This window comes from Bradysia coprophila (genome assembly GCF_014529535.1).
Source record: "Bradysia coprophila strain Holo2 chromosome X unlocalized genomic scaffold, BU_Bcop_v1 contig_12, whole genome shotgun sequence".
NCBI classification, from domain to species: Eukaryota; Metazoa; Arthropoda; class Insecta; order Diptera; family Sciaridae; genus Bradysia; species Bradysia coprophila.
Window position 1 is genome coordinate 6,288,027 of NW_023503293.1, and position 20,252 is coordinate 6,308,278.

The window sequence follows — 20,252 nt, forward strand, 5'->3', positions numbered from 1 at the left end:
AGCAGTACAACTCGCTACGCTCTAATAAATTGCGGTGACTATTAATAACAATGTTCCTGTAGAGCCTACGTTTTCTATTATTTTTTTGTATAGTGCCTTCTGCACCACTACATAATCTATTACTCTTTCGTTAAGTCCATTTGCCATTTTAATCATACCTGATTAAACACTAAACAAACAATAAAACTTAATAGTAAACCGCAATCTGTGATGCCATAGCCGCGAGTGTATTCATTAATCTCAACTGAAGCAGATTTTTTTTTCATTCGCTTAAATTGTTTAAACATTTTGCAAGCTCGTTACCATATAACGTACGTACATAATAACGTGAAATATATTGGCTGGTGGCAGAGTCATTATTTAAAAAAAAAACTTAAAATAGATTGATTATTCGTCGACAATTCCTACATAGTAGCAGCAACCATTGCACAATTAATAATTCTAGATGGACAAAGACATGGAATAAAAATACATTTAATACACACAGATGGTCCGGATGTGATGCTATACGTTTCGACAACAAAATATAATATAATTTTAGCCAAACATTTTTTTATTGTGTACACAATAATATACCTATTTGTAATCCTGATATGGCACCGAAACAATATTCTGTTTATTGTGGACGGCATTTTTTTTTTCGACAACAATTTAGGTAAAAAGTAAAACATTCGTGGACGCATAATACGGTACAATCATTTATAAAGATTCATTCATTTGTCGCAATAAATTCTTATTCTGACATTAGCTTTCGTATTCATAAAATATAAAATTTTGTGCCGATAAATATTTGATTAAAGACCGACCGAAACAATGATGTATAGGCGAGAGGCGATGCGTTTCGTTATCCTATGTAAACAGTATAAGAATATAGATATAGATATGATACACAAGCACCGACAGAAATGTTAAGTTAAAACGTTAGAATCCACTCTCATACTACGCAAGAAAATTGAATTCATTGACAATCAAAACGATCAAGAGAATGTCCTTGTTTTAGTGGATGTATGACGGAAAATAAAAAATAATAATTTCTAAGAGTAGTAGCAGACTCCAGAACGTAAATGATAGTTGGCACTCAAAGTTGTACCATGTGATACGAGGAGTAGACATTGTTCCGATTATAATTTCTCAAAAAGGTTTTAATCAAAGCCCGAAAATTGTCCTCTGTGTATTATTGTATAGCATTGCAATGTCGTGCGCTATACATACAATTTATTGAATATATATTATCACAAATGTGTATGCATTGCACAGGCTGTATAAAATTGTTATGTACATGGAAGAAGCAGTTTATGTGAAATAATCGTCTAGACTCCATGGCGATCATTAAATTTTCATATGAAAAAAAAATGAAAATTCCATTATAGAATACTTTCTCTCTGCCTGACTGACCAGCCAGCTGAGCAAGTGATTTCAAAAATGTAAGTCTTATACTTAGACACTCAATAGTCCTTATGAGCAAATACGGTTATTTTTTGTCTCGGAATTCAAGTTCCTTCATCCACGAGAAAATGGACAAAAGTTGGTGTGTAATCAATCAATCAAAATTCATTCTACACAATAAACAAATGTGCTGACTTATCACCGACTAAAACAACCTTCATTATCCTTTCGTCGCGGCTCTGAAGAATTAGACAAACTAAGTAAAACGTTTCTTCATTTAGCGAAAGATATTGCCAGAAACAGAATATGTAATAAAAGCGGTTGTCATTATCCAAACGAATTTTACAAAATTATATTTTCAAACAGAATCCGTAATGAATCTTTCAAGTTTCGCGGAATTGAATTAAAAATTCGCAAAAATAATTTTCTGTTTTATTGAATCAACCATCATTCGTTCGTTCTGCGTATCATTCCTTCCACTTCGATAAACTCAATTAAATAACGGTGACTAATTGACTGAATGACTTTATAGAACCCATACCAGTTGTAAGACATCCTTAAATGTTATGACTAAGTTCATGAGGACTAGAGGGCTATACAAAGAAAAAGTAAATAATCGCCAGTCTGCGAACTATCGGTGGATTAACAATGTAACGGTTCAACATTTTTCGAATAGTGAGCGATATATACATCCATTGATCCGCTCTATACCATTAATTTTACGTCAAACATGCGAGTGAAATATATGTGTTTGACTAAAATATGTAACCCCTCACTCACCCTGTTCATAATTTAAACCCATCCACCTCTGTCTATTTAGCATCGCATTTATTCTACGGCATTACAATAAATTGACGTTTTATTAAAATCGAGAATAAATTACAATCAAACACGTGCAACGTTTTCCCAAGGTTTTTCCTTCGTATGTTTTTGTGTTAAGATTATGCATAATGATATAGACACTTTGGATGACTCATAATAAGAAAGAAAGGAAAAAACCTTTGCGTTATTACTACGATTTGGCCATTAGAAATGGAATTTTGACTGCATTATATTGGAATAACACTCCATGAAAACGTGCAATTCACCTTTTCGCTCCCCATCCGTTCCGTCTCTTTGACTCATAAAAGGCACAAAAAAACTATTTTATTGAAACTTTAGCGTCTATATAAACAGCGCGCACCTTCGCCTACACTATAATATTCCTACCTTAATATCCTTCATATTCATAACGTCACAAGTCGTTAAACTTTGCACTTCCCATTGACAACATTGAAAATGACATCACTTTGCTGTCCCTCTACGAATATACATGTTGTATATGTACCAGTCAGCCCAAGGGATATAGGAAATAACATAAGAAATGGAAAATTAATTTTCACTATGTACGTTTGAACGTTGACCTTATTGTATGCAGAGCAGAAAAAGCTGGAGTTTTATTTAATTTTATTTTTCTGTTTTTTTCTTTTTCATTTCGCCCGGAAAAATATTGTAATTTTTCACGTATAATTTTCCCAAATTGCCGTTTGTTTCGAAAAACAAGAAAGGAACTTTGTATTCGCTTTGAAAAGACGAAAGTATTGATCGTATATATACACACAACACATGTATCTACGTACACAAATGTTATAGCGAAGTAACCAAAAAAAAGTTTTTAGTTGTTGGTTAGGAACCGTAAGCCATATCCTTTATCGTTATATACATAGAATCGATGATGTGATGTTTAGTATGTAGGGTGATTCAAAGTAGGAAGTTTGGATTAGAAGCTCCCGCTGAAATTGTTTGGACTGTCTCGTAATAAAAGGACTTAGTTTTTCAGCTATGGTGAGAAAATGTAACCAAGGAATTATTCCAAGAAAGATTCATCCATCCATGAGAATAAACTTGACTATTCAAGGACTACTTTTGGGAAGACCTCTTCCCTTTTTTTCTTCATATTTTTCATAATTTTTTCTTCTTCAAAATTTACCAAAAATAATATTTGAGAAAAAATCGGAAAACATGAGAAAATATGGGAAAACATTCAAATGAATTTTGTACCACCCTGTGAGAAGTACTACACTTTTTATGTAGAAAAGTGAGAGAAATCGTTAATTTTCCAGTGTGTATTTAGGCTTATGGAAGATTTTTTTAAAGTTTCCTTTATTCAACGACTTTTTAGACTTCTATTTGCAAGACTAGGCATTAGATTGAAATATTATTATTGAGAACCTATTTCTCTTGCAACATAATTGTGCTCTTCCTTTTTTTCGAGATATGTAAATACAAGCATCCCACCCTAACATCAATAATAGATTGACTGATAACAAGACCCCTCTTATTTATTGTCGATATGCATAAAAAAAATCCAGACGCTGACGATCGATGTTCCGATAAATCTGAATGCAAAAAACAAAAATCCACCAGAAATGTTTTGCTTAGTCGAATTTAATTCCTTCTCTCGTTCTTTGTCGAATAATGTGAAAACCGTTTTCTGTCTGAAATAACATGAGAGACTACACCGTGATTGCTTTAAAATTAAATTTTATGTTTGTCTGTTCCGAAAATGCAATATATAAAACTCATCAGACTGTGTGTATTGTATACATATTTATATAATATTAAATGTGAATTGTGTACTTTTCGGTCGAAAGTTGTGGAAACATTTCCAAAGAATTTGATTGATGTTTTCATTTCGCTGAAGAAAAAAGTTGTAAAAAAAATGAAGAAATAGAACGGAACTCATTTCGATTCAATGATGTTGTCTTCATCAAGTATATATACGCTAAGGATTAATGGTTTGTAATTTAACGTTTTGGATACGGATTCAAACAAACAGGAGTCGGTCGGAAATGTTATTTCATTTACGAGATCTTGTTTCATGTGAGCGCACAATTATATTCAAAGCTAATGTAATGATACTAACCGCACATCTGAAATGAGTAATTACATTTCCTTAAAGGATTAAAGAGCGTGCAATGCGGTTAGAAGTGGTTTTCAGATTTTACTCTTCTTTTTTCATGTTGCTTTTGCCAACCCTTTTACGTTGCTCAAGTTTCGTTGATTTCACCATGGTTGGTTTGATGTGTGAGGCTGACTTTATCTATAACTCGCAAATGAAACAATTTTTGTTGTCTTGAAAATGCGTCATTACTGGCTTGCTCAAAACCGGGTTTTCGCATTTTCTGGTCACAAGACAACCAAGTACCGTACTGTCTTGCTGGGAAATTTTTCCTTGAGGTATGTAGACTGCATTCCTAACCCTAGGCTCGAAAAGCAACCTTCTCACACGTCTCAACAAAAAATGTCCCAGCAAGACAGTAAGGTTCTATTGTTGATGTTGAAGGCTCATTGAGTTTTGTGTATCCGCAGGAACATTTTGTCTGAGACAATTCCATGAAGAACCAACCATTGTCATATTTCATCCATTTCATTACTAAAACAAAACACGAAAAATTTGAGAAGCACTAGCGTTAAATACAATAAATATTGTAGTCGCACGGTCGCACCCAGAGTATCCTTTAATTGAATTACCAGCTCTCCACTACTGGAATTACGATTTATCTGATTCTCGGTTGGAGCATTCTGATATAATTGTTTGAAAAAAAAAACTGGGCGTAACATGCCTGTTTGCAGTTCAAAGTCAAAACACGCAATGAACAATTATTTTCCATTTACAAATACCGACTCGCAATTCGCATAATTTTTCCCATCAACAAATTTATTCTGCGGGAAAATTGGACAGCTCTTCCTATTTCAGACTTGCGTGTCGAAAAATGCAATGGGAAATTACCTTTCGAACGCACAACGCACGTAAAAAGTCTGAAACGGAACTTGGAAGAACGGAGCCTTTTTTCTTAGACTTATGCCCTCAGTCCGACGTAAAAACGACAAAATAAAGCCATTTCTCAAATCGTTGTGTAAAGTCTCTCCCTCTTATTTAACATGGTTAGCGAATGATGTCGCGTGTTAAACGTTGATAATTTGTTTACGTTTGGTGGGGACCCCCCAAAATGAACGTATATGAGTATCTATATATCGTCTAACTGCAATGTCATGTGTCTAATGATATTTGCCACTAAACTGTAATAAAAATCGAGCTAATAAGTACACACATCTACGGAGTAAAACAAAAGCAGGGAAGAATCCAAAATGAGGGAATTTTTCTTCCAAAATGTTGTTTGCCAAATGTGTGTTTAGAATAAACATACAACTTAGCTGCGTATGTCCCATTAATATTGAATTACATTATTTACGGTTTCCATTCCATACCTTTATGTATTATAAACGAAAATATCGAAATTCAATTGAAATTTTAGCACGCGACATATTTTACACAAAATGTTAGAAATCGCAGTGCGTTATTGCCAGAAACAATATTGAGTTCACTTTTATACTGAAAATAAAATGGTTTGAACAAATGAATGGTCTAATAATAGTGATGTTATTAGTCGCTTTGCGTAAACACTGTTCCACTGTGGCCACTATGGTATTTCATTCATACCGAGAGAAAAAAAACCATTTGCGATTGTAAAAATCTTTTCATTGCATTCTGTGTGGTGCTGCTTTTTTCTGTTTAAACAGAGGGTTCATTATGATCATAAAATAAAAGACGAATTCATTGCCGAACACCCTAAAAGCAGGAAACCAGAGCAGAAAGAAAAGTAAAAGCTTTTGTTCCTGCACAAAAACGGTTAATGTCGCAAAAGGGGTTAATCATCATTGCTGGTAAACCGAATATAGAATTTATTGCGAATGAATCGGTATGGTGTTCGGTGGTTTATTGGCATTCTTACATTCCCCCATTTTCAACTTGTATCGCATTCACTTTATTATTTAGATTGGTTGCAGGGAGGATCTTTGCTTTGTGTGTGTGTGTGTGGGTAAAAGTAAAGTGTAGCTTTCAGGCTTAAAGAACAACAAATTCGAAATCGAAATTGCTAATTTATGCATCGTGTCGCATGTAGAGAGGGTTGATTCGTAGTTTTTTTTTTGTCGAGTTCCTTTGCAAAATGTTTATAAAAAAACGGCAATATTTAAACAATGTAAACATTCCAACGAAGACTTTTTGTCTGCCAATTTATTATCTTTATTCGTGGTTCTATTCCGACGCATTTACTGAACCAGGTCATCTCATATCTACAACATGGCAAAAATAAGAGATGAGCAGTGAGCACAGTGGTATCAAATCGCATGTCAAAACAAATGAAGTAAAGGATTTTGTTTCAAACACTAGATGATACGTTAAACAAACGAAGTAGCAGATTTCATAATTGTGCACTAGCAGTTGGTGTAATGATTGTTATCGATTTGGTTCGTTCACAGCAGAGTAAAAGTAAACCTGGCAGGAGCGGTTCATTATTGAAACGTCAAATGAGTGACCTAATACACTGTATGAAAATGAACTCAAATGTCCATTGGCAAAAGTTGAAAAATTTAATTCGCAAAAAACATAGGGCTTAGAGATTATTCAGGTCGCTAGTCAAACAAGCGCTCCTGCCTGGGTTACTTTTACTCTGCCGTGGTTCGTTACTACTAAAAAAAAATCAAAGTTTTGCATTAGAATGAAATGAAAGACGATTGTGAACGTCTCATTTAACATTGAAACATTTAAACGAGAAATTTGAAAATTTCGGCAAAACTTTTCTGGAACAAATCACAGATGACACAACAAATACATTTTGAAAGAAAAAGTTTATTTACTGAATCCACAATCGCAGAACATATTTCGAAAGACGAATCAATTGGATTTTTTTGTAGTCAATAGAAACAAAACTGTTGGACATATCACATCCAGAAATACACTTTATTATAAATGTTATTTTTCCAACCGATTTTGTTGCTATGGAATGCTGTATATCGAACGCTGTTCAGCCATTAATTTTTCTTTCTTTTCGATTACATGTTGAATGTTTTGGAAATTATGTCCAAAATGTTAGCCGTGTTCGGAAAATGAACTATGACAGAAATTTAAATTTATCAAATTGTCTCATTTCAGCGAAAATATTTTTTTTTTTTAGATTTTCCTATATTATTAATCGTGGAAGAGTTTATACGGCCGACCGGCCCACACATTTATAACAGCTACGGTTCACACTTATACAAACAATATAATATTCCCAAATGGCTTCAAATATTCTGCCAAAATAAACAAAAATTTTGTAGTAAATCAACTCTATTATTATTTTCATTTTCCCAAAAAAAAATTGTTTTTAATGTCTTTACAAACGTTTTGTGTGTCCTAACTACCATAATACACTTTAATATTATTTTCGTTCGTATCTCTCCTTCTTGTTATTTTGGACAACTCGCTACCGACCATCTTTCTATCTCTCTCTCGAACGATTGGATTTTGCGATGGGAACATAAACACAACGTGTCGTTTTGGCATAGGAATTGTATATTTACCGGATGATGAAAATCCTCCCATCGGTTTATTAAGCACACATTTTTACACACCGAAAAATTTGTTGTGTATTTTTGATCTTATTTATATTTATGCGCGTTGATTATTTTGAAATTGAACGGCCAATGATTTTTTGGTTTATTTAGTTTCTTCGGTTTTCGTATGGGAAATTTTAATGTTGGGAATATTGTTTGTGTAAAGTATTGTCCTTGGTATAGTTTTTATCTTCAGAACAGATGGCTTTTTCTATTAGAAATTTATTTACGTTTATATTCACTCTGTTTATTGAATCCAACATTTTGAATTATAACATTACGAAATGTGAGCCTTAAATTGTAATATCCCATGCTACTTATATATTCACATGTAAATATATCGTGACCGAAACCATATATACTGCCCACACGTCGTTTTGTTTCTTTTTATTAAATTTTATTTTGTAAGTTTAATGCACCGCTCAGTTCCATTACATATCCAAATTTTTAACACCTGTTTGTTCGTATATAACAATTTTCGTTGGGAATTTCGTCCGTACAAAATTGAAACGTTTAGCAATTTAGAAATATGAGAGAACGTTTTTTGTGTGATTTTTTTTTCTACATCGTCGGCTAATTATTGAGATGTTCTGCCAGGGACTATTTTTAAGATTAAAAATTTTACAAAAATTTCCTAAGTTTTCTCTAATTTTATCAAAACAATTGGAAAATCCGGGAAAATCTATGAAACTGTGAGAAAACTTGGGGAAATATTTTCCACAAAATTAGTCACTGGATTCTGAATATAGAAACCGATTTTCATTCATCCCGAAGCGGTTTTTCATGTTTGTTCGTTTTTATTGCTTGACACAATATAGTAACATTATTTGATTAATATATACCTTTCGCGCACCTCCAAATCAATTATGGAAGAAGTTCAATGACATCAATGGAAAAACCAACGTGACCGAGTAACATAAGTTGGAAAAAAAAAATTAAATAATAACAAGACTGTGCCATGCTACATTGTGTTTATTGCATAGAAGGGAATAGAAATAAAAGTTAAAATAAACACTTTTCGTAGCACTATATATTTTCATGTTATAATCTATCGCCGTTTTTTTTTTTAACTCTGCTACACACACAATACATGGTATCGCTTAGTAGCTGTTTATGGACGCGTATACAGAGGTTAAACACACACCCATACAGAGTGTTAGTATTGTAAATTCATTTCATACTAAATAAGCAACGTGCATGTTGTGATTGCATTACAGAAATTCCCGTTTTACACGCACGATTTTGTCAAATCATAAAAACTCATTGGAAAACCAAATTTTTTCGGAAAATTTGGCGGAAATGGACGTACATACTCTCGATGAACATTAAGCGTTCAAGTTAGATACATGTTGAGATGAATCTGCCTAATCAATATAATCAATCAATATCACATTACAAAAGATGTTTCATGGGAAAATGTAGGACAACACGGAACGGAGGCCCTAGAAACTGTAAACCTCCCGCAGGACACATTTTTTCCATACGAAATAATGAACACACATCGCAGCACACTAACTTTTGGCACAGTGATGACGCTATTTCGTCGGTAGAACAGTCGTACATTGCTTGCCAATGGGACAAATTATGGACTAATGGCGAGGCGAAATACACAAGAAGTCATTTCCATCATTTGTCCCAATGTCGAGTGAGGTATTTTAATCAAAAACTCGAGTTAAAATTTCGCCCCGTCAAGTAAGCCTCACGTTACCTCTTGTTTTTAAGTAATAGTTTACGTCCTTGCTTGCTCTGTTGTTTTGGCAAGTGTAAGCTTTGCGGAACGAGCCGAAGACGAGTGAAGTAATCACCCAAGCCAAAACAATAACTTACAACCAAAGTTATTTTACGTGTTACGGCATGTTTCATTTTCATTTCCATTGCTGTAACACCCCACTTATCAAATACACAACTTGGAACCTCGGAAGTAATATACTATTACGTGCTTGTGCACGGTAACTGCATTTTCAATGTCACAAACAGACTGTTTGAAACAGTGATGTAATGTACAGTTTACCGTACATAAGCATGTAAACATTATTTTTACAAGTCAATGACGGAAATTACAACTGTTCTTGCCTTTGTTATAGAAAATTTATGAAAATCTTTCGGCTGCATAAATCCCTAGATATGTGCCTGCGGCCTCGATTAACAATACACATAAAGTACCTACAAAATCATTTATCACTGAGTTGCACACAATGATTTTCCAAAATAAGACAACGAAAGTTTTTCATTTCGTCACTACTGAGGCATTGAATTATGTCCCGCAGAGATCCCACAGACAACCAAAAGACTTTCAATCTGAACAAACTTTCATAAAAAAACAAATCTTTGCAAATAAATTGATAAAGTTCAACCAGCAGAGCTATGCTTTTGTCAGCAATAATTCCATTTCACACGAAGAAATAACAAACAAACAAAAAAAGCCCGATGCATAATCGCGGTGAATGAATTTTCGTATTTTCTGTTAACATATTCACTTTTTTGAATTTTTAATTTCGGTAAGGCTACTTCCCTAAATTTATTTATCGTTACGGTTCAAGGATTTTGATATTTAATTACAAAATTTTGTTTTTAGGGGAATCTAACACGTTTTTGTTGTACGTTTTCCTTCTGAAACAACAGATGTGTAGTGTGAGTATTAGCAACACACGTTTTCATATCTACTGCTCATTTGTTTCATTTTTTTAAGGCTAAACATACCAATATTTGTAAAAACATAACAATTAATGCTGTTTGGAATAAACGAGTAAATTGATTAACTCTATAAAAGGGTATCGTCCGTATCGAATATAAAATCGAAACGAAAAAAAAAATGTTCTCCTGTGATCGTACACAGCGTCAGCAATATATACTTTATAATGCAAAAATATTTCTCTACTTACTTCACTTATCGCTTTGTGTATTCATATATGGCCCATAACACATTATTAATAAGAAAAAATTGAAGCCAAGGTTAAACACCGAAATGAAGTGCTTTAATTTCATTAGAATTTATTAGACATTTTGAAAACATTCATCCCATCGCCAATGGAACGATATTATATGCACACCATTTCTTCGAAACCCAAAATTGTATATATATAGCACAAAGTTGATTGAAAATTAAAATAAAATCTTCTGATTAAATTTGATTTGTGGGGGCCTTTGTGCGTTTGCTTTGGTTGATATGATGATGAGCGAGACAGAAAAGCGAATTTTTTTTTTTCAAAAAGAAAATGCGATCCATCAGTGTGTTAGAGTTCGTGTAACCAAATATTTAATTAACTTTAAACCACCATTAGGGTCATAGATTGAGATTTTTATTAACTCTGATTTTGGAATTGAATTATCATACGAATACGATGAAATTAGGAGCATATCATTACAACGTATTAAGTTAATTATTATGTCGTTTTATGTTCTGATACACATAAGATGTCGTACAGCACACACATAATCTCTAAAATAAAAGTCACAATTCTATTGACGATTGGCAATAAATCATTCGGCCGTTAGTGACCACAGAATATTATGTGTGTTGTTTAGTGTAACCAGTCTCTCTCGTTTGTAAAGCGAAAAAAAAGGTAAATGAAAATGGTGTCATACAATCAGAATAGACAGAGTTTAAATGCTGAATATTCAGTGAAGATTTCTTTGAATATATTTTATTATAGAGACAACATCTCAATGAAGCAATGAACAGCGAAACATTTTACATAATCGTTTAAAATAAATGTGAGTAACAACGACTTGGTGTGAGTCGGTGTTTTGTATCTAAATTATTCTATTTATTAAATCAATAAAGGAGTTCGCTTGTTTATCTAAGAAATATTTTTTTTCTTTTAATTACACTCACCTAACACGTTTCTATGGCAACAGAAAATCGGAAGTTAATTATTTTTGTTTGTTTGACTATTTTCTTCAAAGTAGGGCAGTCGCCGTCATTGTTTTAAATGAGTCGAAAAACACTACTTTTCACTATTCAATCATTAGTTTCCACACTTTCAGCAATTAAAAAAAGTCAACATTTGGTGTTTTTATTGCCCTCGGCTTCGCCTCGGATCAACAAACTTATCACGAAGACTCGACATAATTCAGGATAAAAAAAGTGACGTTTTTGTGTTTTTATTGACCTCGGCTTTGCCTCGGACCAACAAACTTTCCCACTAAACCTCGACACTTTATCCCTAGCTATGTAAACCACTATTTCGCTCATATAAATAACATCATGATTCTTCTCTGTAAGTTTATTTTGTATCCCAAGAACAACATGATTCTTGAAAAGTAAACTAAACTGAATTCAAACGTCTCTCTATATAATCCTTAAGCGACAAGAATATTGCTGCACGTTATACGTTATTATGCAGTTCGTTATGTCGTATAATACATTTACTTTACGTCTACAATGTGCAATTTATGCAGAAGACGACAAGGTTATATTTTCAATTTATCCGGAGCATTGTATTTATATAAAAAATAGCATAAGGACAGTCATTACAATTGATGTAAATTGGTGTGTGTGTGTGTGTGTCATGTGAGCATGAGGGTCGTCAATCGTCATCTACAAAAGATTCGATAATTTTGTTTACATTTTTGACGAAGGAAATATGTCACACCAACATTTCTAACAATTTAACAAATAAAATTTAAACGGACAGAAGAGGGACACAAAACGTAACTGTTAAACAATATATTGTCGTTACGCAACCAACCAGCAATCATAATTTTAAAGGTGTTATACTCTCTGCGTTACTTCATTGAAAAACAGAATAAAAAAAGAAAATTTACGAAAATAAGTCATTGACCATGAAAAGTTACTTGAAGCAAGCAGATTTATTTTAACAATTACAGGCCCGTGTTGAGCTACAGGCAGAGAGAGAGAGAGAGTGAACAATTATTGTACTTCCTGTGCCCGTCGGGCAGTCGTAAACGTAAGCTTAGTAAATTTCAGTGGACAAGTCAACCTCTGTTGAAATTATGTGCAAACTTCTTCTTTCCCGCTCATGGGATTCATTCCCACTGTACCTATTCCGAAGGGTGAAATGAACAATATCGGAGTAAATCTGGAACCCTAACGCGCTCACTAAATTTATGTTCTTTAGAATGACCACACTGACTTCTTCTTCCGTACGTTCCAACGATTCAGATTTCAGTTGTGGATTATTAAGGATAAGCGGTGGTACATCATAAATAATTACAAGAATAGCATTATAACCATAAATAGTGCACTGCATATCTGAGTGTACCATTTGACCTAAATGATCTTTGGTCCAATGATGTGTGTGCTTCGGAAAACATTGATAAAATTCAGATGTGATTAATTAGAGATGCGTTCACAGTTGATGATGATATCATGCATCGAAATTAAAATAATAAAATTCGACTTTGAAAAATGGTTTGTACTGAAATTTCGAGTTCTGTGCGATTGTTGTATAGGTGGTCCGGTGATTCATTCGATTTTGAAGTATTCTTTTATTAAATACGAAAATTCCACGGACTTAATCAGCCGAAATGAAGGAAATAAAACACGAATGAGTTATAAATAAACATCAAATGATTTCGTTTGCCCTGCTTTTTCGTTTTTGTCTTTATAACATTCGATAATTTATCTTCCTGTGCCATATGATGCAGAATACATTTTCCGTTTTCCGATTTTTTTTTCTTCTTCTCTCAATAGATAGTATAGTACAAATTAAACAATGCTTTTCAACACCTGACACCACGCACAAAAACACACAACCACCTCATAGTGTGCAAGAATGTTTTATTCAAACGAATTTTCCAATCAAATAGTGTGGTCGTTGTTGATTCTAAATTTAATGTTTTTTTACGTTTGAAACACACTCTCTCTCCAAAAAGAACATTGGCTATGCGTGTGATTTTTCTTTTATTTCTTTCTTTGTCTCGTTTCTGCCTGTTGTGTTTCGTTTTATTCCTTCCTTTGATTTTATAAATAAATCGCGAGATTAAAATAAAATAGCATAGATCGCATTGGTGGTGTGTAACCAGCAAAAAAAAAACTCGACATAAATATTAAATAAAGAGCACAACACACAGCGAAAATCGAATAACACATCAGAATATGTGTGTCAGACGCTTACTAAAGTATTTACAAAGCTATAAATTTTGATATAGGAATAGAAGAAACTATTTGTGTCAAACATATGTTGGATAGAATTATTTTATAGACTATGACTACAATGCATACAGAACCAGTATAACAGTCCATGTGCTACATAATATTGGAAATGAAAAAAATTGTGGGTGATTTGGAATGTTCGACAGTTTTTTTCTTCTTCTTTTCTTTGAAAATTATTCACTAAACTAAAAACTCGATTTAAAACACTATGTTGAGCACAAGGGATATTGCCAAACAGATTTTCTCAATCAATTTTTGTCTGACACAACGTTCGTTGGTGAAATGTATTTTATTTGCATCAGGAAAATGAAGACAATTTTATAGAAAAAGGAAACTTACTTTGGAGCCGGTTCACCCTCAGCTTCACATTCTACAATAAATGGTTTGTCGTTCTCATTAGCCTGTTGTGCTACCTGGAAGAGCAATTCGTCTGTTGGGGGTTGTTTGATGATTCGTGGTGGTGAATGAACTGTACGGAAACGAGAAAAAAGATATTTTGTCATTTAAGTACATTTGAACAACACAATAGTTTTATTGATGAAGGCACAACATTAAAGTATAAACACTGGAATTTTTGGTCTTCGGGTATGTTTCCATCCCTTGAAAGAATACAAGTCTGGTAAAAGTTTCAAGTTTAAACTTCTGCACACATGGATGTTCTAATGGAAATAAATATTAGGATTCAGAAGACTGAAAAATGAAGGCTTCTTTAAAGATAAATACAAAAATGGATATCTATTTTCACTTGCGCGGTGTGATAATCCGTATTTACTCCACTGAAAGGGCCATGAGAAAATGATGGTCTGTTGTCGCTTCGTCGGATGACAGTTCGGGGCGGAACATGTAAGTTTCCTTTCCTCCTATTTTGACAAAGGAGAAAATAGTAATTTTCTTTCCCGAGCTGTCACCTTTGTTTTTGTTTTGAAAAATGGTGTAATGGTGTAATTGACGTTTTTGTTTGGTGGAAAAACAGTTAATCGCTCCTTTCACATATGAAAGTAACTATTTCTGACAAATTATGTATAGAGTAGATAATAGAAACCTTTCACGACCGCCAAGTGCTTATTTTTCTTATTTAAAGAGATTTTAAGGGATTTTTTGAAAGTGGACCAGGCTCCGTCGGAGCTATTTTTTAGCGACTCTTTGTTTACATGCCCAGATAGCGCTAGGCCCAATAGTCTAAAACCGCAGTCGTTTCATTTTAATATCCTCTATCGTCTTGTGAACTTCCACCAAAAGTCGAAAAAGTGTTTTTTGGTCCGTGATTTACTGCCGCTACAGGCCATGGACATACATGTGTGGGGGTTCAATGGATAAAATATTGTCCAACAGATACGGGGCAAGCACAGATATCTTACCAGTCCTGTCCTGTTCGAAAATAACAAAAATAATGCGTTACAGTCGAAGGCCGGAAATTTTATTGAGCTTCAAACGGTGATATATCGTACCTGACGAATATTTATCTTTAGATTAGTGGATACCCTGATAGAGGTTTGACCTAGCTTTACAATGATACCCCACTTCCCATAGAACTGACAGGTTCAGGATACTTTTTTGGGTACAAAGTGATTGATGTTCCTTCACTCGATCGCAAAATATTGTTTTTAGAAAAATACACGATGTCTATATCTACTGATCTAAAGATAAATATTCGTCAGGTGCTAGAAATTCCCTTTTGAAGCTCACCAAAATTTGCGGCCTTTGACTGAAACATTATTTTTGTCATTTTCGAACAAACGTACAGAGCATGTAAGATATCTGTATCCTCGTATCTACTGGTCAATACCTATCCAATATAGCCACACACCTGTATGTCCATAGCCTGTAGCGGCAGTAAATAACGGACAAAAACACCCTCTTTCGACTTTTGGTGGAAGTTCACTAGCCGATAAAAGAATATTAAAATTACACGATTGCGGTTTCAGACAATTGGGCATGTAATCAAAAAAGTCGCTAAAAAATATATCCACTTTCGAAAAAATCCCACTTTGGATTTATTTTACTTGTTGCTCAATAAGCCGATCAGTACCCAAGTAAGATCAACGAAGGACGTTCCCCTAATAAAAAGGTTACATGCAACGATGCAAAATCCACCTAATATGAAATTTGTTAAAAGTTAAATGTCAGAGAACAAAACAAAATAAACTTCTATTTCGTATTAGGTGTTTTTCGAATAAGGTGTTCTTGGCATTAGATATTTTTCGCATTCTTTCGCGTTAGGCCAGTTTTTTTGCTAAAATTTGGAATACTGTCTGTTCGTGCCAACAGCATAGAGTCAACATATCAACAGGTTGGAGTTATTTTGTTGGCCTTAACCTACTGTATTTGTTTTGATATAAGGAGAGTTGAGTGTGACCATCTTCGACACTTTTGCCGCAAAAGTTTTGTACACAACTCTTAGGAAATCTTTGTTTCTCTTGCCTGTGTGAATGCACCTATTACCTTTGGCTCGCCTTATTCTGTGTAAACAGAAAAATTGCACCTAAAAATGTTCTGTTTTTTACTTAGAAATTTCAATAATAAAAACTTAAACATCAACAATGGGTCCAACAATTTCATGTCAATATTACGTGATGTGTGAATATGCACACTTGTATTGTTATGATACGAAATGTTCACGTAAATAGACGCGCATACATTATTAAACCTATCCTACGAAATGGATAAGGCACAAGCAATCACTGTTTTGAAAATGAATGTGAAATAGTTATTTATCTACCAAGGTAGGTGTGAAGGTATTTTTTCGTACTAGATGTCGAGGCGAAGCCGAGGTCGACAAGACGTCGTGTGCGAAAAAACACCGGCATACCTACCGTGGTAGATACAACGTTTTTCGCAATTTCGGGCCATAATCACCTTTCCAATGCAAAATATTACCAAAATTTCTAACAAACATTCACATGCAAACATGAATTCATTTGAACGATCAAGCAACCAGCACTATATACACATTGCAATGTGATGTATAGAGACGCACTAAATAAAATCAAGTAGTCAATGCTTAGTATGTACGCTTCAACAATACGTTCTGTATAATTGTGTGCCCAAGTGCGAAAAAAATAATCAAAAACGCACTGTGAAATAATTACCTTCAAAACGACATTAAATGGATGCATGGAAAGGTGATGATTATGGCCCGGAATTGCGAAAACAATATTAAACAACGACGTTGATGGATTTAGGTGCTGTTGTTGTTTAACTATTATACTAGATAAAGGTACACGCAATTCAAACTTTTGGTCCAGTTGAAATTAGATTTTGATTAATCTTTACAACAATTTAGGTCGTCTGCATGGAATTTATTAAAATCAATTCTCTTGCGATATCATATGGAGTTGAATCTTATACGACCTATTGTCTAAATTTTACACCTAATCTGAGAGTAAAAATTTAAATATTAAAGAAAATGGCATTCCTGCCAAACGTGTCAAAAACTCCCGAAAAAGGTCGTGAACAAATGACAGATTTTCAAGAGAAGATACAGAAGAGTTTGGAAAAGCACGCTAATTACTAATTACACTTATGAACACTTAATGTTGTTTTTATTGAAAATGTGTAGAGCGGAGTGGTATGCAGAGACTATTTTTTGGAAAACATCTTCCATATTTTCACACATTTTCTCAAGTTTTTCCTAGTTAAAAAAAAATTTGGAAAATCAGGCAAAAAGTTGGATGACTTTAGAAAAGTTGAGAAGATTTCCGGAAAGGTAAGAGTCAGAAATTCAGTAAAAACAATGACTGTCCTTCGTGTAGGATCTCAAATAAAAAACGGATATTTTTTTGTATTTGGGAACCGTCCAATAGTTTACATTGGTAGGCTATACAGGCCATTTACATTTCATCATGCAATGTAAAGTATTAAATGCTGGTGATTGGTGGCGACGATGTTCTCAGCAAAGTAATCTATGTCCCACACTTACTGTCTATGACAGAGGGCGATAAACAAAAACCGACAACTTTTAACTACCAAATTTCCACCATCAACACCAATCTAAAAATATTAAATCGTTAAGTTAAAAATATCCCACAAATCATGGTCAAATTCCGTTGACATTGCAATAACTGAAAAATTCGAAAATTACACTAGTCACACAGAGAGAGAGAGAGAGAGAGAGAAAAGAAAGATTCCAGACAAAGTTAAGTTCTTAATTTGGCATAAATTGAAGTTAATTGTTTGTCTAAAATGTTCAAACGTTGTCAGATTGAACAAAACCCACAAATGTGCATATATGTATTTACCATCATCACAGTACATGAACCGTTACATAGTACGTACATATACGAAGACGTTAATTGATTTTTCCGCTTTTTCTGAACAAAATGTTTCGTTTTTAATAGAAAAGAAAATTAGAATAAATTCCGCACAACAAAATAGTCTTTAATTTGGTTATTCAACTCTCGATTTAAAGGAAAGATTTTTTTTGCCGAGACATGTTCATATACCATCCAATATTTGCGCAATTTTTTAAACGCTTTTGAAAACCGTTTGCATTTTGTATTTGTTATAAGATTTTATGTTTATATGCATATAATGTGTGTACACGATGGTATAAACGTTTTAAAAAAAGTTTCGTATACTCACTTAATGCTTGAGCTTGTAAGGCCAACGCAACAATGACCAATAACGATGAGTGTCGCCACATTTCTTTCGTTTTATATATGTTTTGATATTTCACTCTGTATATCGTAGATATACAATTTGCCGATGACTCGGTTCTATGTTGGCAAATGAATCCTAGAAAGATAAAAGACGGAAAAAAAATTATTTAAAAATTTTTTGGTTCATGTTGTTGTTGTATGTTTGATTTGTACATCTCATTAGCTATAAAAATGATTTCACAGACTTGAACAGTGCATATGCGAACTTATTCAATAAAATTTATTGACGCGAAACCGATTCCCATCAAAACAGAAATATATTAAAGTGACTAAGAACGCAGCTAGGAACACACCAACACAGGCAATATCAATTATTGACAACAGACTAACTATAAAAGATATGATAATATCAGGGGTAATCGACCTGCAATGTAGAACGATTTTTTGTCAATACTTCCACTATTCCTAAATTCAGGTAAGCGCTCCTGACCTTGCTTAACAAGTGCTTTTTAAATGAAAAAAGGATACGAAATATAGGCCATGTTCCGTGATGATTCCTCGGCCTGAGGTCTCTCGTACCAATCAGAGCTAGAAGAAACTTCTAGCCGTCCAACAAAGTAAGAATTTCAAATTCATTTAGTTTAAACGGCCTTTTGAACAGTACTGTAAACTTTCAACTATATTATGGAAAACACTATTGCATCGATGGGTCATCTGAGTTCGTATTTCTGCAATAAAATAGCACGCTCACGTTTCAGTGCACAATTTTCAGCTGCAACCCAATAGAAATTCTAATCAAAGTTTCATTTAGCAAATGGTGTCATACTGTCGTATTGGGTCGACGTTTTACTACAAATGAAAATGTATCCCCGTAATAATGTGACTTGGCTATGGAATTTTTGTTTGAAAATTTTCAGTTTAATTCATAACTTTTGTGGAACACTGTCACGTAATCTTGCGGATTGTATTGCATTTCTGATAAAGTTATGATTGCCAGCATTAATGAAATTGTCGACGATGAAATTGAATTATTTTTTTTTTGCAATGATCCGGAAGCGGAAGCGGTAATTTGATAAAAAGCGGTGGTACAAACTGGAATAACAAGGTATCCGGAGGTGACAGTTCATTTGATACGAAAAATGTATAGTTCCCGTCTATATAACGATTATCCTCACTTTAAAGGGGGTAGCTGACAATTTAGGATCAACAAACCAGCGCTGTTTCTAGTGTGGTGCGTTCTCTGTTGATTGAAAGTGATGCGTAGTTGAAAAGTTGCAGTGCAAACTGGACCTCTTTGTGGCACTTCGGGCGCATAAACCATGATTGTAATAAAAGTCAAAGGTCTTACGTCAGAAAATCGGTCTTATGTTCATTTTAAGTGAAATGAACGAAATCTTCGCAAAAATTTGAAAATATGGAAATTAATATATTGCTTGATTGCTCTATTACTTAAAAAACTGAACCAACATTGGAAACTTTTTTTTTAATAGACAAGGAATATAATTTCGTAGATGGGCAACTATCGAACTAATGACCTGTTCTTAAAAGAATTTTTGTTTAATACGTTGATTGCACGATCACTTCGTCGCTGGCCCTTTCGGTGGGCCTAGCAAATGTCTGCCACTTAAAATGAAGTAGTAAAACGAAAACATAGAAAGGCCGATGCGATTTAAGGAATTATATTTTTCCAGTTTTATATTTAAAAATAATTTTCTTCTGGTAATGAAAAC

At 33.8% G+C, this 20,252-nt stretch overlaps 1 protein-coding gene across 3 annotated transcripts in view; it reads right to left on the reverse strand.

Annotated features, from left to right (window-relative positions):
* The window catches only part of LOC119067331 (neuroglian), a 31,663-nt gene extending 12,995 nt beyond the window's left edge, over nt 1-18,668 (reverse strand). For all 3 annotated transcript variants that reach the window (XR_005085917.1, XR_005085918.1, XM_037170235.1), the window contains exons 1-2: nt 18,506-18,668; nt 14,264-14,393 (exon numbers count right to left, since the gene is read on the reverse strand). Coding sequence is in view for 1 of the 3 variants with exons in the window: in XM_037170235.1 (XP_037026130.1) it covers nt 14,264-14,393; nt 18,506-18,566 (191 nt within the window). In the remaining 2 variants the exon portion in view is untranslated. The remainder of the gene's footprint in view (nt 1-14,263; nt 14,394-18,505) is intronic.
* Between the last annotated feature and the right edge of the window lie 1,584 nt (nt 18,669-20,252).